Raw genomic sequence first — 22458 nt, 5'->3', positions numbered from 1 at the left:
GTCCAACTTTAAAGCTGCAGTCGTGGATGTTTGGCCTCTAGGATGTAGGAAAACTGCAGTACTAAAACTGAAAGTATTTTACCATTGCCAGACGTTTCTTCGTCTTTATGTCCACCTGATAGTTACCAACAACGACTGCCCACTCAGGATATCCGTACCTTTCTTATCGGAGCTTGTATCGAGCCCTCTAATTGGCCGTTTGAATAAACTGCTGTGGTCTTCAGCTCGTTTAATTGCTCTCCCCTCAGTGTGCCAAACACTTTGATCAAGTTTCAGCTCCCTGGGCAGTTTGGCTGCAGCTCTGAGGATCTGAGACTACAGGCCACCAGACACACACACACACACACACACACACACACACACACTCACACACTCTGTGACCATCTCCATCCTCTGTCCACTGCTTTCCTTCCTCACATCCTTCCTCTTCGATTTGAGCTGGACGACTTTCACATCCTCCGTCGCTCCATTGTTTTATCGGACAGACAGAGACGTTCTCTTCCCCCCGAGTTAGTTATTTTTACATTCAAGAGAATATTTGGCCCCGATTTAGCAAAGGGCGGATGCAGAGGACATCACAGCGTTTGGCTCTGTGGGAACTGTTGTGTTCATGGTCATCGAGGTATCCTGAATACATGGCCGGTGGACTTTATTCATTCCTGAGTAAAGAGACCTCACATGTGGCTAATACCTGTTCAGTGATGGTAACCACGGATCAGTGCATTATTATACTCAACGTATTATTGCACTGCTGTCAGATTATTAATGCAAAGCCGCTCTACATCAAAATATGTCCGACTCATCAGCCTGAATCCCAAAAGTGAGATTGCAAAAGAGTGGAGTGTCCGTCTCTGCAGCTTCACATACCAAAGCTTAACTACGCCACCCTCGTTACTCCTCCCTCTTCTAGAAGCAGCACACTAATATTTTGGAAACTTCTGGAATCCAAACTGTCTTATGAGCAGCAGAGACCTTTTCCTGCCTCCTGTCCGGTGGTGCAGAGGACCCCATGTCAGGACGGTAAACATGAGTGTGTGGAGTTTACTGACATTCAAGGATTGGAGCTCAAATATTTGAACAAACACAGAGAATTTGTAAACCAGGACTGAAGCAGGTAGAGAGGTGCAGGGGAGGCGCTGAGCTCGCTGCTTCAGGCACGACTGTTGCACTTCTCTGACAATTAGCTGGCATTAGTTTACAGCCCTGTTTGGCCCAGGTTCACTGGTGCTGTGGCTAATGAGACACATGTGTCCCCTTTAAAACGAACTGTAAGCTGGTTTGAGTTTGTGGAGACGGCAGAAAGTGAACAGTGGCTTTGCTTTCGCTGTTAGCGACTAACTAACAACATGAAGCAGGAGAATTCTTGTTATTATTGCAGCCATAAGCATCAACTCATCAGCATCAGCAGCTGACGTCCTCAGGGAGACGGTGCACGAGCCGAAACATCCCTGCATCACTCAGGGGCCACTGACGGCTTTCTGCAGTCACATGAGGTTTCTAGAAACCTGGAACGTGTTAATCCTGCAGTAAAACTATGATTGGAGCCCTAATGTGCAGCTTCATACGCAGTAAAAACAGTTTAAGGAGCCGCTTTACTGAAACACACGTAAACACGTTGTGTGAGCTCTGCCTGGTTTCCCGTTTGCATTCAAGCTTCGTCTGTTCAGAGCACAGAAAGTCTTTTGTCTGGCAGGATGTTGGTCAGAGGGAAGAATACGCAGCACATCGCGCACAGCGAGGCGTGAACACAAACATGTCGTACTGTCGTAGGAGAAAGCCCCGAGCCTCGCAGCGCTGCCGTAGATCTGCTGTTCCCTCCGGGGTCCAGCCGTCTCATCTCCTCTTCCTTTTCAAAAACACCGTTTTGCTTTTCTTTCTTGAACTCTCTGTATTTTTCAGTTTACACCACAGACTTTTCAGCTTGTCGTGAGGGCCTGGAGTTTATGAAAACACTTAATGTACCACGGAATCTATAACTTCAAGAAAAAGACAAACACCAGTTCGGTTGCAGAGTTTTTCCGTGACAGCAGCAGCACATGAAGGCCAGAGAGGACAAACCACAGGCCGCAGCCGTGACCTGCTGTCCCACGAAAACACAACCTGATGGCTGACGGTCTGTTAGAATAGAGCAAATGACACACTGTAAGGGCTGATTATCCTCTTCTGAATCTGAGTATTTGCATCTCTGAGGATATTTTGAGGTTGAACATTTCATCCCCTTGTGGAAGTGACTCAGGACGTCTTCAGCTGGTTATAAAGCTGCAGTGCTGATATAAAAGTTTTTATGTTGATAAAGCAGGCCATCAAATGGCTTCTTCCAAATGCTCAGCCAAAAATAAAGAATAAGCAGCTGCACATGAAATGTCTTTATTATAGAAAAATAAGATTAATGCAAAGGTATTTCATTCATTTCATGGCTTTGTTCAGTAATAAGAGTCTTTTTGCATCCAAAAAAACTCATTTTTCTTTATTTATGGCTGAAGTTTGTAGAACAGCGTCAAAATAAGACAAATATTGTTTTGAATGAATAATCAACTTCTTTTTGACCTCAAAGCAGTGAGAGTGTCCCTTTTAAACCTTGGTTTTGCTTTTATTGGGGTTTTAGTACCACAGAGTTGTTAATTAGCTGTTGATTGTTGCCCTCGAGCAAGGCACTGAACTCCCAGCTGCAACAGTGAATGTGAGGCAGGGCGAAGCGTGTAAATGCTCTGCAGACGTTTCCTGATACAGAAAAGTTAGTTTAACAAATGAATTTGATTCACTCGATGATCTAAACTGAACTTTTTGTCAAACTTCACTGGGCCTGATGTCCTCTGAAGCCAGAGAGAGTTTCCCCAAAGCTTCCCTGAAACTGTGAAAATATTTCTGCTCTGAAGCTTTGAAAGCAGCCGTGTTGGAGCTCCCTCAGGTCCACTGTGGGTGACGGATGTGTGAGGCTGTGAATAATGGCAGGGCGGAGCAGTGACACTCACTTTTTTACCACTAAGTGTTTTTCCTGAGGGCTGCTGCTCAGCTGTGTGGTCTGCCTGCTGAGCCAACATCAGGACGGAGGCTGCTCAGGGTTCAGGGTTCAGGCTCTGAGCCCTGAACCCTGAACCCTGGAGGCAACATGATCAGTCAGTTATTAGATAATGTGGAACAATTTTACCAAAAATGGCCTCTGATCCCACTTATCCTCAGTACTGCTGACCACAGGCGTGTGTGCTGATCACAGCTGCAGTATGCAAAGTGAACAACAGCAGGTCAGAAAAACCTTTTGATTTTGGAAACTGAAGACAACTTTGAGGAGGAAATCAAACAAGCTGACAGACTAAAATGAGTGTTTGTGCTGGAAAATGGTAGAAAAATCCCAGATTTATTTTATTCATTTGGGACCAAATTCTCTAAACTCAGACATCCACTCAGCAGCTTTTTCTAAGCTTTCAACCACATCTGATGATGAAACTGACGATGAAATTTAATAATTCATGTATCGATTAAGCATTTTGTCTATGAAATGTCTGAAAATGATTGAGAAAAGATCAGCTGAGTACTTGTTGCAGCTTCTGTCTCTCAGTCTTCATCAGCAAATGGAACAGGATGGATGTCTCTGAAAAAACTTCAGACTGAGCTGAAATCTTTTCTTCTTATATGTAACTCATGTTTTTATTAAGAAGGAAGCCTGCAGAAGGTGCAGTGAAAGTTAAAATGTGCAAACTGATGCAGAGGAAACGTTTTCCAGCCACGTTTCAAGCCCGTAAAGTTTGTGTGTTTCATACCTAAAGTTAGATTTTGGGTGGAGGAAAACTAACGCTGAGTCAAAGTCCTGCCCAGCTGCCACAGTACGTGGTCAGGTTCACAATGATCTCTGAGACACACACACACACACACACACACACACACACACACACACACACACACACACACACACAGAGTACTCCTGTTGGTTCCCCAAAAACACCAAAGCGATCTCACAGCAGACCCTCGTAAAACATGTAACATGGCAGCACCCCCACCCATACAGAGAAAGGCTCACTTCATGGTGTGTGTGTGTGTGTGTGTGTGTGTGTGTGTGTGTGTGTGTGTGTGTGTGTGTGTGTGTGTGAGAGAGAGAGAGAGAGAGAGGAAGACGAGCTATAAATTGCAAGCTGGCACTTTCAGGCGAGGCAGGAAGCTTTCTCGTCGGATTTAGGGATTGTGGGTAATCAGATCCAGGCTGATGGAGGTGAATGAAACAGGAGCTGGTGAGGAGGAGGAGGAGGAGGAGGAGGAGGAGGAGGAGGAGGAGGAAAGCAGCTCTAACACAAGGCATCTGCTCATTAATGCTCCTTAGTGCCACTTGGCGTTTTCACTGATGCAGATACCTGCCTGCGTCAAACCACATGATTTCAATGTTTTTACTGGTTTCGGCCTGTTTTAGTTGCACTGATGGGAACCTTAATGCTCCAGCAGACAATATTTTACAGTTTGTCTTTGTCCTGTCCTGTTTGCATACGATGCTGGACCAGTGCTGGACCTCACTGACGCTCTGGTGCCTGAATGGGATCAGATCCCTGCAGCAGGTTTTTTAGGGAGGGGGGTACCTTAAAGAGACCGGAGCTAAAGCAGCCTGTTTCAGACAGAGGGTGAACTGAGGGGCTGCATTAAGGTCCAGGGTGTCTGATCATTGAAGAGTCTGGTTATCAGGACAGAAACTGGGATTATCTCAACCTTTCAAAGACTTTTTCGTTAATGACTATTAAGATTTTAGGCTTGATCTTGTTTTGACTGCTGCTTTGTGTCCAAAACAGCCCAGATGTGATTAAATTACAAAGCTCTGAGGGTGTTACCCTGCACAGCCGACAGCCCCCGACCCAGCAGAGCGTCCCTGCCCCCCTGACCCCAGAGGTGGACGTGAGGTCAAACTCAAGGCTCTCCAGCCTCGTTAATTACTCAGGCATCCGGGGTCACTGAAGCCCTGCAGCAGAGCCCTGCACAGACATACCTGAGAGGTCTTCTCCGGGGATTTGGCAGGATTTATCTGCATCATCTGCACCGCGGGTCAGATTAATAATTTGGCTAACTGTGACCAAAGGAAGGAATGTCAGCAAAGGAGGAGAGCATGATGGGAAGGACACGTATGGACTCATGTTGTTTTAGGAGTAACGTGAGAGGAGCAGTTTTTAAACCTGAACTTTTCTTGGTTTTTGTTTTTGTGTGTTTTATTGCTTCACTTAAGTTAGAGCCGATCTGTTTTGCGTTACAGTCATTCATGAGCGAGGACGAGCGCCTGAAAGCAAAAGAGTTTGTTTTCTTTTTTCACGATGCGCAGGTCACACTGAATTCTTGTGGTTTGTTAGACAGACCACACACAGTCAGCGGTTTTTATGCTGCACTCTGAAAGTCTCTCTTTAACAAGAACACAGGCCTGACGCCACAGAAGCAGCTCCGTGAGGCTGCACCAAGAATGAAAAGAAGAATTTTAGAAAAGGTGGTGTCCAGGCTCGGTCCTGATGGTGTGGACAGGCGGCTGCCGACATCAGCGCGGTGGTGAAGACAAGGACCTTGAATTGAGTCCACTGTGGGGCAGGAAGCCAGTGGAGGTCCTTCAGGACGGATGTGCGTCAGAGAAAGTGGGTTGGTCCTCCGTACGGTGGCCTTTTTGGACATCTTAGACTCAGCTGGACTCAGGCTCGGCTGCAGCCTGATAATCAGCTTCCTTTTCCTTTGACTTCATGATTCAGTGTGCTCTTCTTTACCTGTCCAGCCGTCCTCACTGACCCACCTTTTGTGTAATGAATTGAAGTGTTGGACAGGCCTAAACAACCTTTTGGTGTCTTCACCAAACTGATTCATGTCGTTGGAAAGCTCGAGTCTTTCCGGTCCATCTCAAGTTATTTTTCTTTAAACAAGCAGGTCGTTTGGTGAGATCATTTCCCTCTCAGAAGACTCCGTACCCGATGATTGACATCTCTTTCAGTCTCAGCCTCTCGTCCCCGCAGAGACTCTTTCACTCTTCAGCCCGGTCTGCAGCTCCGCTCCTCGGTACAAAAGGCCTGGGTGAGGTCCAGAGCGGTGAGGGCGGTTTGTCCAACGCGCTCAGTCCTCCTTCCTGCCTGTGGGGGGTTTACCTTGGGTGGCAACTGCATGTGGAGAGCCAGGGATTAGCTGTGTGTGTGTGTGTGTGTGTGTGTGTGTGTGTGTGTGTGTGTGTGTGTGTGTGTGTGTGTGTGTGTCCTAGTTTGGGTAATTGGCACGCAGCCAGAGGTCTTTTAAATGAGTTACATTTAGCGAGCCCTTTCACATTTGGCCGTCAGCGTAGTCTAAGCCATTTAAATGAGTTACACACACCAAGCCCTTTAAAGTAAGATCCAATCCCTTTAAGAAAGTTTGACCCTCTGCAGGAACGAGCCGCCGGAGAGATCTGGAGTTGTGTTTGGATTCACAGTTTGTCTTCAGCTGTGATGAAGACCCTGAAACCTGCAGCCCAACATTCAGCTCTCCTGCATTATTTAGAGATCGTCGGCTGTGGCGACGTCTTTCTCTGCTTTTCTCAAACATAAGTTAATGCTGCACTGAGCGATTTTGGAAGTGGAGGGGGCAGAAAGACATCAGGTGTCACAAAAAGGACAAAATACAACGCAAACAAGTCGCATGAATAAAAAGAAGAATTAGTGAAAACCTCAGTTATGAGTAAAAGGTCAAAACTTTGCTTGTTGGTTGTACAAAAGTTAAAATGAGGGACGCACACTTTGGGGTATGGGTTCCATTGAGGGGGGGGGTCTCAGTTTGGAGCAGCAGAATCACGACCACTTGATGTTTGAAAAGGCTTCAGACAGCAGCTTTCAGAGAAGCCAATGACCTGCACCATCTCTGTCTGGACTGTCTCACGTGGGGCGTCCGTCTGAACCGCTGTCCGTCCTGTCATGACGTCTGTCCACATGTCTGACGTGGTCACGCCTCGAGCTGTAGCCAGACACCCTGAGAGTTTACATTACCTCAGTCCTGTTTTCTGTCCATCAGGAATGTGCCGCCGTCTCGAGGGATATGACCGACGGCGCTGCACGGCTGAGGCGTGACATTCAAGTTCAGCTTTATTTAGAAAACATGGCTGAAGCAGGCCGCCTTCCTCAAAGTGCTGTCCAAAAGATAAATGATGAAGATGAATGTATTTCCTGTTCAGATGCAGTTTACATAAAGTTTACAGCACCAGTTACACATGAATCCGGTTTAAACCAGACCAAACGTACCAGTAGGATTTCAAAATAAATGCTGACTCTCTACCAGTTCAGTTTCCTCTGGTTTTAAGCTGCCCTCACTCTGCATGTATGATCCGCCTGTTTTCAGCATAAAACTCGGCCAGGAACCCAAAAATACAAGAGAAATGACAAAGGCGCCTGTAAAAACATACAAATTTTCAAGTCTTGCAGCAGAAAACTGCGAGAAATCAACTGTACTACTGTTGATTTACATGTTAAGAGATTTCATCTGAACTCATTTTGCGCCTTTACTATCAGGGTCCACAGACATGAGTGAGATACTTTTTTTAAACTGGTTTTCACAGCTTGTCTCTTCGTGATGTGTAAATAAAGTTATGGTACAATGAATAGAAGACGCTCTGTGTTCACTGATGCACAGGTGGTCTGCATAGAAATCTAAACTGACCACCAAACAGTGGATGGTTTTTTTCCTGCTGCTCTGTAACTTCGGTTTAGATTGAACTCGATTCAAGGTTTCTTCATCGTGTTTGAGTTCGACCATCTGATCATCTCCAACTGGCTTTAAGGCTGAAATCTCTCACTGAACTGGAAAGGAAACGGGGAACATTTCTGCTTTATTAGATTAGTTTGCAGCGGTGAGAGACGGAGATGGAGGCGAGGCTGGATGTTTTTCACAGTGACTGTATGGTATGTACCTCGGGCCTCTGAACCACCAGAACGCCCCAGGAGGACGACGTGCTGTAATCCAGTCCACCCCTGTGCTGCTCGCTCAGACAGTCAGTATGAAACAAGCCTCTCGTGTGTCAGCGATCTGCACTTTGCACCGTTAAGTCTCATACAAGACAAAAAAGCAGCAAATTCTCACATTGGAGAAGCTGAAACCTGCAAATATTTGAGATTTCTGCTCAAAGAACGAGATGTTTCTTAAAATATTTGCTGATTAACCCGTCAGTCAACTAATCCGCTGCAGCTCTTTGAACTTGAATAAAATGTCACACGGTCACTGGGCTGATCCAACGTGGGGCGTTCATGGATCCTCTGAACATGAACGTAAAGTCTTTCACAGTGTTGATGAGTTTTGTTCACCTGTCTGTGAAGTGATGTCTTTGCTTCACTTCACTTTGTACTTCGATGCCTCTTTACTTAAAGCAAACTGGAAAAAGAAGTCATCACTTTCTGCTTTTCACTTTACGAACACCTCTAACCTTTATTCGTACAAAGAAGGTCGACGGAGCCTTTGTTGCAGTCGTTGTTAATGTTTATGGCCGGCGTCTTCTGAAGGTCTTGGAGTGTTTGGTTCTGCTGTGAAGAGTCCTGTCTGCGTTGATTCATGTGTTTTTGGGGGCTAATGTAACGCTCTTCAGCGTCAGTGTAATGAGTTTACAGCTTAATAATTAACGTGGCTGCGGGTTGCCAGGTTCATGCTTCCCTCGAGCATCGCGCTGCATTCACCCCGTCTGCTGCTCACTGGAATAATAGGATGGAACTGCAGTTTATTCATGGTGATTTTTTCTCTACATTAATATTCTGTGTTGCTTTTAATGGCTCACAAACAGAAGGTCGTTCAAGAGAAAAGGTTCATTTCTTTGCCCAATATTTGTTCAGTCAGTTAGACTGTGTGCGTGCGTGCGTGTGTGCGTGCGTGCGTGCGTGCGTGCGTGCGTGCGTGCGTGCGTGCGTGCGTGCGTGCGTGTGTTGTATCCTGGATGTCAGTCACAGGCAGGAATCAGTAAATGACAGTGATGACAGTCAGCTCACAGCTAATTAGCACAATGCAGTGCACCATCTAGTGGTTGTGTTGTGGGATATTTCCCATGATGCCCTCAGCTATGTGTCTGACACAGTCTGTTGAGAGTAAACGTGAGTTTTAACCTGCAGGCAGAGTTTGTCCTTACATTGAGACTCACAGTCTTGACATGTTTTGACCAGCGGAGGTCAGACATCCGTTGTAAGACGTCGACTCTGAAGTCACCACTCAGCCACCTTTCAGCCAATAAACAGCCCTGATTCCAAACACGTCTGAACTCTGTAAAACATAAATAAAAACAGAATCAATCATTTACAAACAAACTGTGTCCCTGAGCTCATGTATTAACCTCCTTCATCCAATCATGTGTTCACGAAGTGGTGAACCTCGCTCCATCCTCGCTGTGAACGTTGAACCTTTCCAGGATGCCCCTTTCATACCCATCATGATCCTCTCACCTGTTAGCAGTGAAGGTGTTGCTGCCTCAGATTCAGGTGAGTGGTCTCACCGCTCGTGTGCTTTTCCCCCTCAGTGGAGAGAGCGGCGCTGGGAAAACAGAAAGCACCAAGCTGATCCTGAAGTTCCTGTCGTGCATGAGCCAGCACTCCCTGGAGGTTTCGTCCAGAGACAGGACGTCTCACGTGGAGGAGGCGCTGCTGGAGAGCAGGTAGATCATAGCAGTGGTTTCCTGTTGTAGGTGAAGTGCTGTTTGCCGCCTGGTTAATGAGCCTGCCCGTCCTTCACTCCACAGTCCAATCATGGAGGCCTTTGGAAATGCCAAGACGGTCTACAACAACAACTCCAGCCGCTTCGGGAAGTTTGTCCAGCTGCATTTCAGCCAGAAGGGGAACATCCAGGGCGGCAGAATCGTTGACTGTATCCTTTAAATAAGTAACGACATGCAGAAGGCCATGGACCAGGTGGAGGTTCATTTTCGATCCGTGTTATGGATCCTTCATGAAAAGCTTGAGGATCACAGGCGGTGAGGGGCGGCTCGACAGTGCAGTCCATGTCCAGTCTGCTGTTTGCTCATGTAGATGAAAGTACGACATGCACAGCCCAGATGGTTAGCCTGTTTAGCTTGTAGCTGAGATGTTAGCATGAACCAGCTGGCAAACGCAGTGTGGCTACATTTGCTTTGCGTTAGCAGAGGTCTCTATCCGTTTTGTGCCTTGACCAACACTCTTCTGACCACAGACCTCTTAGAAAAGGTGAGTTATTACATTAGATTAGTTATTAGAATATTAGATTAGCGCTTGATGCTCATAATGTTCATGTTCTGAGCTTGTGTGATCTAAGTATGAGCTCCTAATAGCAGTGCTTGTCTTTGTCTGCAGAACCGAGTGGTCCGGCAGAACCCAGGAGAGAGAAACTACCACATCTTCTACGCCCTGTTAGCAGGAACCAACAGCCAGCAGAGAGGTAAGTCACCCTCAACTGAACTTGATACGAAAATACAGAGAAATGATATAAAAAGACCTTTTTCTGTTTGTATTTCTGTGGTAATGGCAGAATTTGGAGCTGTAACGTGACGCATGCAGGAGAGAGGAACAGTGTAAAGATAATAAAACCATGATGTGACACGTTACGTGGCTGTAAAATCACTGTGTGCTCTTGTCCGTGTTGCTGCAGAGGCGTTCGGGTTGACCCACCCTGACAGCTACCATTACCTGAGACAGTCCAGCTGCCTCGCGGACAAGACAATCAACGACAACGGCACTTTCCAGGACGTTCTGGTACGCAGGACGCAGCAGCTTTACACTGACACATGTACCAGTACAGTCACAGACCCTCTGCCTTCACTCATTCAAGGCTACAAGTAATAATTACTGCACAGATATATTACTCAAGGGATTACTTTTTGTTAAAAAGAAGTGTGAGAAATGTCAAACGTTATGTCATACTGTACATATCTATTCTGTGTGGGACTCATTCGTTCATTCATTCATTCATTCATAATCATAAATCAGAGTAAGAAACTGAAAAGTTAACTATTGCAGCCAAACCCAAACTAACAGAAACGCAACTTCATGTCAGTCCAAACCTCTAAAATACCCAAAAAAGACCAATCAGCCGCTGACAGATTGTGCAGCTTTCTCAGATATTTTCAGTCTGGACCCAAAAGAACCAGAATCAGCCTGAGCGGAGTCCTCCGCCCACAGCGAGACTCGAGGTTTCCTTCAGCTTCTTCTCTGTGTTTGTGCTTCCCAGAATTCCATGCGAACGATGCAGTTCACAGAGGAGAACATCGGGGAGATCCTGCGCCTCCTGGCCGGGATCCTCCACGCTGGGAACATCGAGTTCATGACGGCCGGAGGAGCGCAGGTCTCCTCCAAATCAGGTCTGAGAGTTTCTCCTCACTTTCCAGAGATTCCTCCTCCTCAGTCTCCCTCACTGTCGACCTGACCTTCACTAACCTGACGAGGACCTCTAGTGGTCAGGAGAGTTATGACGGCTGTCAGGAACAAAGTGACAAACTATTATGATTGGGTCAAAAAGCACTTTGTTAGAAATGTAATTTCAGCATACAAGAGTACACTTTTGTGTACTTCAGTACACTTAAAGTTTGGAAAAAGTTGTTTATCTTGTCTTGTCTTATCTTAACCCTGACCGCCATCTTTCCCTGAACTAACCGACTGGCTTTCATGTCTAAACCAGACCAAACCTTAAGCAGAGAGCCGGCAGATCAGGAACTTTAGGATCTTTTTAGGAACTTTCATTTGTTGTTTTTAAGGAGCTGACAAACGATCAGAAAATGATGTTTTGGAAGGCGATGAAAACGATTGTTAAAATCTTTAGCCGACGAGTTTTAAAATGACGATTTCAAGCCAAACATCTCTGAAATCTCTGACCGTGTGGTTTGTGCGTGCGTTTGGTCAGCAGCTCTCAGCCGGACGTCTGACCTCCTGGGGCTGAACTCGGATCAGCTGGCCGAGGTCCTGACCCATCGGTCCATGATCCTCAGGGGCGAGGAGATCTCCACGCCGCTCACTGTGGAGCAGGTCAGTAGAACTGGACTAGAGTTAGGCTTTTGACTCTGACTGACCTTCATCAGCGCTGGCCTTCAGAGTGTGTGTGTGTGTGTGTGTCGCTGCTGGTCTGCAGGCCGTCGACTCCAGAGACTCCATGGCCATGGCACTTTATTCTCAGTGTTTCAACTGGATCATCCGCAAGCTCAACATCCGCATCAGGGGCAGAGAAGACTTCAAGTCCATCAGCATCCTGGACATCTTTGGATTCGAGAACTTCGAGGTGTGTTAAGACAAACACGATATTCACCAAACATGAACTAAAACCAAAAGATCTGATAATCGAGGAGAAGACGAACACTCGGAGCTTTGTAGTTGCGTTTGATGTGAACTGTTCGTTAGAGGATAAATGAGGTTTTTTGGATTTAAACGAATAAGTTAAATTCCAATCCATCACACAATTAAACTCAACAGTATGACCTTTTATCTCCCCCTCCCGCGTCTTTTAATCATTTTTTAATTGTTAATCAAGCCGTCAGTAAACACACCTCAGGGATTCTTTGTTTTTCGCCTCATTAGCTCTCCGTCTGTGTGTTCTGCCTCTCATATCTGCTTAATTTTGCTCCCCACAGGTCAACCGCTTTGAGCAGTTCAACATCAACTATGCAAATGAGAAGCTTCAGGAGTATTTTAACAAGCACATTTTCTCCCTGGAGCAGCTTGAATACAACAAGTAGGTGGATCGTTTTGTTGGTCTTCATGTCGTCTGGAGTTTCTCTGCTATTCCAAATGCAGCTCATGGCTTCAGCCAAAAGGTGGTCTTTAAAGTCTAACTGAATGTAGATGCTATTAGCTGTTAGCCCACAAAGGCAGTGCAGTTTGTTTTAAAGGGCTGTAGGTAATCTGTGTATCAGACACCTTCATTCGTGCTTTGTAGGCTTAGAAATTTAATATTTCCTCCCAAAATAATTAGTATAGCTCAAACGTAATACCTACCAGACAGTTTAAGTTTAAACGGTAAGAAAATATTCTTTGTTTTGTTTATTTATAGTTCATGTGTTTATTGTCCCACATAAAAATAACGTTTCCAGACTGAACATGTTGTGAGTTAAGTAAGTTTTAGTGTAACGCGCCGTTAGCAGGCTGTCGGGCCCCCAGGCGCTGCTCTGCGTTGGCTAAGCTCGCTGGAAATCAGGCCCCTGCAGACCGTCTGCCAAGAGCGATTTCATACAAACACAAAACATCATTTCATATCTGCTCCCAGAGCGAAGTCAGTCTGCACGCTCCCACCAAATGATTACCTGATGTTCCTCAGAGTTTAGAAAACACGGCTGGTGAGATCATGGGCCTGAAGGCCGTCCAGACCTCCACAGACACTCAACAGTTTTGTCTGCAGACCCCGAAACTGTCTTGGCTGTTTGTCCTCTTGGTTTGATGTTTTTTGGTAACACAGTATGAGAATATTATGCTGTTAGCTGGAAATCCTGACTGTAGAGTTTCCTACCATCCACATGAGGGTTTCCCCTAAAAAATGAGACTTGTTTAAAGTAATGAGGTGATTGTTGGACTGAAAACAGATGAAACCTTCCCTCTCTGCTCCACTTCTTCTCTCCCTGTTGTCAAACGTCTCTGAACCTCTCGTTTGTTCTTCCTGGCTGCTTCCCGCAGAGAAGGCCTGGTTTGGGTTGACATCAACTGGATCGACAACAGCGAGTGTCTGGATCTGGTGGAGAAGGTGCGTCAGGAGAAGCTGAGCTGATGATACTGAGATGCTGGCAGGACGCGTTGGTGCTTTACAAGAGGGAACAGAAGATATATTCACATAAAAGATGTTGATTTTATGATTGAAAAACAACAGCTGAGATCAGAACAGACAAATTAAGAGTAAAAGCGGGTGTGATCAGGATGATGAGGGTCTTTCTGTCTTTCCATAGAAACTGGGGCTCCTGGCACTGATGAATGAGGAGAGCCACTTCCCCAAAGCCACAGACGACACCCTGCTGGAGAAGCTCCACAGCCAGCACTCAGTACGACCTCTTCACTGCTCGCATCAGCAGAGCATCTGATCAGTAACTGACGCTCGGCCCGAACATGGTCCGACAGCTGGCTCTCAATTGATCCAGTGTAGCCTTAAAACTATGCACAGACGACATGAGGCTGCTGTTCACACTCGTTTTGTTATCACAGGAAAAACACCAGCCTCTGAAATAGTGACGTATGATAGTGATAATGTCCATTGTTTTGTCTGTAAATAACATCACACTCCATCAGAACAAGGCCTCTGGTTTAACACAGCTCCGTGTTCGTCACATGTCTTTGAGCGGTTTCCTCTCTTCATGCAGAAAAACCCTTTCTACGTGAAGCCTCGTGTTGCTGTTCACTACTTCGGAGTCAAGCACTATGCAGGAGAGGTAAGACCCTGAAATCTGTGCTTATGTTTTAGCAAAGTTTTGACTAAGAGAACATGGAAAACCATAACAGATATGGCCGCTTCTTCTTCTTCTTCTGCTCTTTGTTACCAATTTCTGTACAAAGCATTTAAAACTGATCAGCTGATTAAAGTGAGGAGCCACAAAGAGGAGCTCCTGTCCAGGTGCCTCTCCTGTTCTTTGTTTCCATAAAACTCCCTGACGCCCCCTTGTGGCTTGTCTCAGGTGGTGTACGATGTGAGAGGGATGCTGGAGAAGAACAGAGACACTTTCAGAGACGACATCCTCAACCTGCTGAGGGAGAGCAGGTAGGCTGCAGCACGTCTGCCTTCTCTTCATCTTCCTCTCCACTGTGCTAACGCTAAGCGTTTTGCTAAGTGCCATGCTGGTCTGTGAAGAATTCAAGGTGAAAACCTGTGAATCATGGCACAGCTTTCCTTTTACTTTGAACACTTTGAGCGCTGTTTCAGGGTTCAAAGTGTTCATTTATAATGGTGCAGTTTGCATCAGTCAGCGATTGTCCATGTATATCTGCTGTATTTATATGTATTTGTTGTATATATACTGTTGCCTTCTGAAGCTCCTGCGCCGTGCTTTGCTGCATCCATGTTCGTTTTCAGCTCCTTTTGATTTCATGTGTATTTTTCCCAGCTCGTGTACTCTGACTGCGTCTCTCTGTTTGTCAGGTTGGACTTTGTCTACGATCTGTTTGAACACGTTCTGAGCCGAAACAAACAGGACACTCTGAAGAGCAGCTCCAAGCACAGGCGGCCCACCGTCAGCTCCCAGTTCAAGGTGAGTCCCAGATGAGCGGCGTGTTGACTGCAGAGTCTTCCTCAATAATGTGCTGAATACCACGATGTAATCATTGTAACAGTAGAAGTAGAAGTCTTTAGATTACTACTTATTAAAGTTGTGTGAGTTGTAGTAATGAGCAGTAACTAGTAGTTACGGTGGTAGTAGCAGTTGTCGTAGTAGTAGCAGCCTTTGCTGTACGAGCAGCAGTAGATGTGATTGTTGTAGGAGTAGAAGTTGTAGTACTAGTGAAAGCATTGTACATACAGCAGTAACTACCCAGCAAATACTTGTAGAAATAACAGTTGTCTTAAGTGGTTGTAGTAACCATAGAAGAAGCAGCAGTTGTAGTTGTTACAGTAGTAATACGGGTAGTAGAAGTAGTAGAATTACAGCAGTCGTAGTTCCAGTAACACAAAGCAACGACTTCCATAAATAATACTAACAGTTGGTACCAGTAATACTAGTATTAGGTGTTTAGTGGCAGTATTGATATCGCTGCAGCTGTAGTATCAGTAGTAGTAGTAATACTAGTAGTAATACTAGTAGTAATACTAGTAGTAACAGAAGTGTTTGTGTTGTTGCAGGACTCTTTGCACTCCCTGATGGCCACACTCAGCACCTCTAACCCGTATTTCATCCGATGCATCAAACCCAACACACACAAGGTGAGAGCTGATGAACACGCGCACACACACACACACACACACACACACACACACACACACACACACACACACACACACACACACCGTCAGCAGGCCGGGATGTTGGAGCGCTGAAGTATCACAGAGTGTGTGAATCGTTTGTCGTTTAATAGTCACACAGTCCTCCCCCACCGACCCGTCGCAGACAGGAATGAGGAGCGTCTGGCCCTTTGGGTGCCCTTTGACCCCTGGGTGCCTAGCAACAGGCTGCAGCAGTGGAGAATGTGGCGATAATGTACACAAACGGTCGAGAAAAGAGAGGTGGGGTTCGGGGTCTGCGCAGTGACGGGAGACAGTCCACACTCACAGAATACAGTGTTTAACTTCATAGTACAGCTCAGATTTACTGCTTTTGTAGTAATATTATTAAGAATCCTCTCGGCGCCCTCACACGTTGGTCCGCAGTATGCGGTTTGAAACGGCGTATTGACGAGCCGATCGGCTGGACTATTCTTAGATCAGCGTCTCATCGATGGCTGTCTGGATGCCTCATTATCAGCATTACTGCAGACGTCAGATGTGTGGAGTTTAAGGCGAAGTACAATCAGCATGGACTGGCTGGTATTGATTGCTGATGTCAGCAGTTATTGATAGTTCCCATGGCTGGTCAGCAGTGATGGTTCACTTCCAGAGGATTTGTTGTCGGGCGGGAGCGGAGTGAGATCGGCAGCTGACTGAACGTGTTCAGATTTGTGGTGTTTGGTGTGATTGTGATGAAGGCGTCGTCGTGACTGGTGGGAGTCTGTGAGCCAACATTTCTGTTTCCAGTACAGTTCATTTTCTGTTTTTAGGATTCACAAATTATTCACACTGACACCAGCAAACCAGGAAGTCCAAGTAGAAAATATGTGAAACCAGTACAGCTGAGGTGGTTTTCAGGCGGCGTGAAGCCTTTTTCTGACCGGGAACTGATTCAGCGGGTTACGGCTCGGCTGCGGAAAAAGATCATGCTGACAGGTGTTCATGTTATTCTGTCCACCCCCTGTACGTCCACGCCACTCGTTTCCCTGCTGGGCGGCCATGACGGTGTCAGATGTGGACGCTCGGAGGTTTGTGATGCAAACCTAATGCGTCTGTACCGTCACTGTGAGGAGTCTGTGTGTCTGTCTGTCGTCTGAGGGTGTTTGAGTCACTCACACACACACACACACACACACACACACACACACACACACACACACACAGTTCATTTACAGCATTCACACATCAGTGGGAGACTATTTAAGACAGTTCAGTTCTTTCTGAAACACTCTTTGAATGTTTCCACATGAACTCCATCTTTATTCGTTATCAGTTCAGGGTGAAAACGACAGGAAGGAGGTCAGAAGACTTTTCAAGTAGATAACAGATGCTTAGATATGATCTATAGATCCGTATATGCATAGATAAGACGGCACCGTGGGTATCTCTGTCGTCCTCTGGGACACCAGCTGGACAGCCGGCGTGTTTTTACGAGGCGTAACGCGACCGTCTGGACTCCTGATCCGACGTTAAACAAGGCTGCATGATGACTTTTGAATGGGGCTTAATGTAGTGAGGGAGGGAGGCGGGGGCCGCCCCAGGGGAAACAAGGGTCAGGGCGGAGCGGCACGTGGCCCCTCAAAGCCCCTGAGAGGCGTCCCTGTCATCTGCCCGTTTGACTCTGAGCAGGTGTCAGAGATGGAGGAGAACCAGCTTCGGCTCGGCTCTTTCTGCTCTCCGACGTTCAGAAAATTTTGGGAGCGAGCAGAGACAAACGCTCTGATAAACTGGGTGCAGTGATGTAACGGCGTGTTGAAAACGCCCGCGGGGTCGTGGGACTCCTGCAGATGGTAAGTGGAGCCTCTGTGGAAATATCAATATATTGACTGGATGCATAATAGTGTGGACAGACTGTTGGCTGTAAATAAAGCTAGGATACACAAACACACACACACAAACACACATGTGTGTGCATGAAGCAAAGACACAGGAGGCTGGCAGGCGAATCAGCACGCGTCCACGTACAGGCTGCCTAAAGCTTTCATCTCTGACTCCCATCAAACAGCACTGAAATTAACCAGTTTGGATTAGAAGAGATAAACCAGTTCAGTTTGGACTGAAGGCTGATCAGCAGGCAGAAGTCACTTACAGACGCTTTCCTTTGTGTGTGTCAGGCATGACAGCTCTCTCACACACACACACACACACACACACACACACACACACACACACACACACACACACACGCTCAGTCGCTCCTAAAAAGCTGTCATCTTCATCATCTATGCTCATCAAACGCAGTCGGCCATCACCACAGCAACCCCATCCTTCTGTGTGTGTGTGTGTGTGTGTGTGTGTGTGTGTGTGTGTGTGTGTGTGTGTGTGTGTGTGTCTTGACAGTAATAACAGCTTACTGGAGGCTGGTCTACTGGTTTTTGTTCTTGTGCTTGGCAGGACTGGACCTGCATTGACAGCTCATTGTGTGTTTTTGTGTCTGTAGAACAAACTGCTTTCCACACACACACACACACACACACACACACACACACACACACACATGCCTGCTCTCACTGTCAGTTATCAGCTGAAACTCGCCTGTTTTCTTCAATCTGTCTGCAAATAAGACGGCTTCACGCTTTCAAGCTGCACGCCATGCGTACGCCACAGTCCACCTGTATGCGTCTGACACAGCAGGACTTCCACTATGTTCGAGCGAGCGTTTCACAATGATTACCACGTGTTTATTTTTGTTATGTTGTCGTTGTTGAACGACAGAGGTCAACTGACTGTGGATCTGTCAGCCGGGTCGTGGTATGCTAATGCTAGCATGCTAACAGCCCCGGTGCAACAGATCACGTGTATAAAAGTGGAAAAAAAGGTGAAGTTTCAGTGGTCTTTGAAGGTTCTTATACATTATAATAATGGATGAATTAAACCTGAGCTCTGACTCGTCTACATGACAATCCCGTGTGGACAGAGAAGAGTCCAAAAACCAGCACAGATCACCAGCATGAAGACTTTCTCCCACACACATCCACAACAGAAGAAACTCTGTAAAACACCCTTAAATCTAACAGTTCTGGAGCATCGCATCCAGTTATCTTAACGTCCGTGAACAAAACCAGACCAGTCTGCAGAATTACACATAATGACAACGGACATTTGGATCAGCAGCGCCTCATCAGGGTCTCATGGTTATAATCAATACCACAGTATTTACTACAATGCTGTTCAGATATTGATCTTTAGAATAATGTGCCTCTGTGTGCGTTTGTTCCACTGTTCTCAAAGAAAAACTGTCAGCTTTTAACAACATTTTACTTGAATTGTGAAAACATAATTCATGCAACCGTACTCCAGTTTAGTGCTCGAGATGTTCATTACAGCAAAATATACGTACACAGAATAAACATACTATAGATAGATATATAGTAAAACAGAATACACATATACACCAGAATGAAAGATAATAAAATAAATGGAAAAGTGGAAAAAATGTAAAATAAGTGATGAGGCGTGGAGGAGTGTGTTCTGACTTTAAGGTAATGACTGAGCTGACTTTGACTGTTTATTAGGATAAACTGTCTCATGTTCAGATCTGAAACCTGAGAAACAGAGAAGATCACACATGACACCAGTTCAGCCAGTCTGAGGCAGCATCACACCAGTTCATCAGACCAGTGGAAACAGCAGTCACCACCGCGTTTGAATGTAAACAGCCTGCTCACACACACACACACACAGACACAGACACACACACACACACACACACACACACACACACACACACACACACACACACTCTGTCAGGCCCTACAAGTGGCCGCACAAATTAGCCTCAGCAGGAGACGCATCGCCATGGCGACCACGGCCCTCCCTCTCCTCACAAAGGGGAGTGGAGTTGAGGCTTTGAAAGCCTTTGTTTGACTCCGTGGTGGCAGAGTGTGTGTGTGTGTCTCTGTGTGTGTGTGTGTGTGCGAGCTGGTCGGTGCGCTGATAGACGGCGGCTTCGGGAAGTTTTCCGTCATTTTCGTTCTTCTGCGATCTGACAGACCCTGAAGGAGGCGAAGCGGCGATGCACGGTGAGACCTGATGCACGTTTTACATGGGGAGCGATGCGTTCAAGAGCGCGCTTGTTGCACGGGGTTTTTAACGTCAGGCGGGGGGTTTCAGTGCTGTGGAATGAGGCGAGATGCAGCGGTTTGTGTTGAGCTTCAGCTGCTCGAAGCCGGTGTCTCGTTATTTCAGGCAGTTTGATTTCAAGTTTAGGTTCTTCTCACTGAAGAAGTGGCGTCTGCTCCTAAAGGATGATCAGTGACATGGAGGTAAAATCAATGCTTGCAGCAAAACTAAAAGAAAAACAGAAGTCATTTTATCAAACATGCGTACTTAAAGGTGTTTTTGAAGGATTCATTTCCACCTCTCCTCCTCAGTCACTTTGGGTTTTTGGACGCAGACACAGCAGCTGTTAGGAACAGTCTGAATCAATGTATGTGCTGCTGCGTTTAGGTTCAGCACAAAGGTCGGAAAAGCTGCTCATCTGTGTTCTCATGCTTTGCAGATTCTCTCCATGTGAAAATCAGATTGTATTTTAGAAGAAAACGACCTGATTGTGAGCATAACGCATGTCGTTTTACTACCCATCAAAAAACCTTGTTTCTTAATCACTTTAACGAGGATGAGTCCCACGGCTGTGGTGATGTCTGCGGCCGTGCACGGGCGAGCGGACAGGCCCTCCGAAGTTTCCTGCTTGTCCTCTTGTTAATTGGACTTGAAGGTTTCAGAACCAAAATGATCCACGTTGAATTTCAAGAAGAAAGAAAAAACATTAAACTTGAGACGGAGCCCGCAAACCGACGCTCTGTCAGCGCATGACGAGTGTCATGATCGAGCTTTGAGGCAAAGCGCGGCGGAGGTGATGAGGAGGCTGTTTGGTCAGCGACACGATGATGAAGAGAAAGTCGATTCTCTGACGGTGGCTCGGTTCGCTCTCGAAGGGGATTTCACTTCGGTTTGAAGGTTATATTTCCTTGCTGAAATTGATCTTTGTGTCGGTCGCGTCCTTCAGTGAAGCGCTCTGTCACGCCAGGTGCATCCTCAGGTGCACGCTGAAAAACGTACCTGTAAAATTTGATCATCTGTTGATCCCGTTCGTCGTCCGTCGAGCAGGCGCTTGCTTGGTTCCTGCTTGTTCCTACTTCTGTTGTTGTAAATTAAGGACCTTTGGCTTCTTGACTGCTGTTCAGGCCAAACTAGCAGTCTAAAGTCTAATTTTACATTTTATCCACGAATTGATTCATTAAAAGAACAACTGATGGAAAAAGTGTGTGTTTCCTCCGCAGACCTCCGCTGCGTGTTGCTCTGTTTAAAAGGCCAGCTTGGCGTCTTGATACTGACCTGCTGTGTGGTTCAGTCTGTCTGTCTGATGTTCTTTTCAAGAAGAAGCTGGAGGCAATTTTCTGTGCAACTTAATTGTCCGTGATATCCGTCTATCTGTGTGTTTACTGGTTTCATGTAAGTAGCACTGCCTCTGCAGGCTTCCTTTGGGTCAGTGATGTTTTTGAGGAATTTAAAAACACAGGAATCCTTATCCAATCTGGGTCAGGCTTAAAGCCAGCAGGGTCAGGGATTTAGGTTGGATTTCTACCCGTCTATGAGGGGAAAACATTGTTCCAGGGATTCCCCAAAACTCAGTGAAGGAGTTCCTGCCGAGCGGTGAGTGATAATCCCTGCTGGCTCCCACATTCAGAGCTGAGCGCCCAGAAGCAAACAAGACTTCTGACAAAGAAACAGAGCTTTTGGAGTTCTTGATGCTCTTAGTCCAGTTTAAGGCAAGAATGTTGATGCTTACAGAGAGGGAAAGTCTTCCAATGCTTTCAGCTTTAAAGGTACAACAATCAGATGTTGAAGCTTCAGTCAAACCTGCCAAATGTGCTCCGGCTCCAGCTTTGCTTTCTTAATATGGTCATAAATTTGGTGTCTTTGGGTTTCTGACTGTTCAGACAAATTAAGCATTGGATTTTTGGACATTGTGATTTTATAGGTAGCTTGAACCATTAATTGGAAATAAAAAAGATAAATTCATCTATATTGGAAATGACCCTCAAAGTTGGCATTCTGAATACAATCAGTGGCAGAAAATGTTTGATGTGGAAAAGATAAAACTGTGTTCACCAAAGGTCGCCTGAGGAAATGAGACAAGTTCATTCAATTCTTTCTGGGTCAATTATGACAGTAACTGTACCGGAGCCCACAGAGGGTCTGGATTAAAGTGTTCAGACAGCAGCGGAGGTCTGATGTGAGTGGTCAAGGCATTCTAACCGTCCCCGTGTCCACCGTCTGTGCATCATGGCTGGTAACACGAGACGGCCTCTGACCGAACGCTCAGCGTAGTAGTAGTAAAGTAAAACCTTTAACCAGAGAAATGTAAGTACAAACCGGAGCTCAGCGCATTAACTGTCACTGACATGAGCTTCATTAGATGCCATTGGTTTCATAAACAGGAGGAGGGAAGTTTTCTTGCTCTGCAGCCACAAGCTGCCGTTTTAACTGCCCAGGCTTCACAGGGCAGACAGGCATGGTCGTCTGCACGACCTGCAGAGCTGTGAGTGGATTCACGGACAATCTTTGGAGTATTTGCTGAAAATCACACACAGAATGAAACAGGATTAA

General features: G+C 46.2%; 1 protein-coding gene across 2 annotated transcripts in view; it reads left to right on the top strand.

Annotated features, from left to right (window-relative positions):
* The window catches only part of myo10 (myosin X), a 101348-nt gene that overhangs the window by 59837 nt on the left and 19053 nt on the right, over positions 1 to 22458 (top strand). The window contains exons 5-19 of one of the 2 annotated variants that reach the window (XM_076744656.1): positions 9458 to 9592; positions 9677 to 9801; positions 10123 to 10136; positions 10263 to 10347; positions 10558 to 10661; positions 11137 to 11266; positions 11809 to 11927; positions 12031 to 12177; positions 12527 to 12627; positions 13563 to 13629; positions 13829 to 13921; positions 14237 to 14305; positions 14549 to 14631; positions 15010 to 15118; positions 15706 to 15786. In XM_076744656.1, coding sequence (XP_076600771.1) covers positions 9458 to 9592; positions 9677 to 9801; positions 10123 to 10136; positions 10263 to 10347; positions 10558 to 10661; positions 11137 to 11266; positions 11809 to 11927; positions 12031 to 12177; positions 12527 to 12627; positions 13563 to 13629; positions 13829 to 13921; positions 14237 to 14305; positions 14549 to 14631; positions 15010 to 15118; positions 15706 to 15786 — 1462 coding nt within the window. Of the gene's footprint in view, positions 1 to 9457; positions 9593 to 9676; positions 9802 to 10122; positions 10137 to 10262; positions 10348 to 10557; positions 10662 to 11136; positions 11267 to 11805; positions 11928 to 12030; positions 12178 to 12526; positions 12628 to 13562; positions 13630 to 13828; positions 13922 to 14236; positions 14306 to 14548; positions 14632 to 15009; positions 15119 to 15705; positions 15787 to 22458 lie in introns of both variants that reach the window. The other variant, XM_076744655.1, reaches the window with a different exon arrangement.

Source organism: Chaetodon auriga, chromosome 12 (assembly GCF_051107435.1).
Source record: "Chaetodon auriga isolate fChaAug3 chromosome 12, fChaAug3.hap1, whole genome shotgun sequence".
Lineage (NCBI taxonomy): Eukaryota > Metazoa > Chordata > Actinopteri > Chaetodontiformes > Chaetodontidae > Chaetodon > Chaetodon auriga.
The sequence above is the reverse complement of the archived record's forward strand: the minus strand, read 5'-3'. Positions and strand labels throughout refer to the sequence as shown.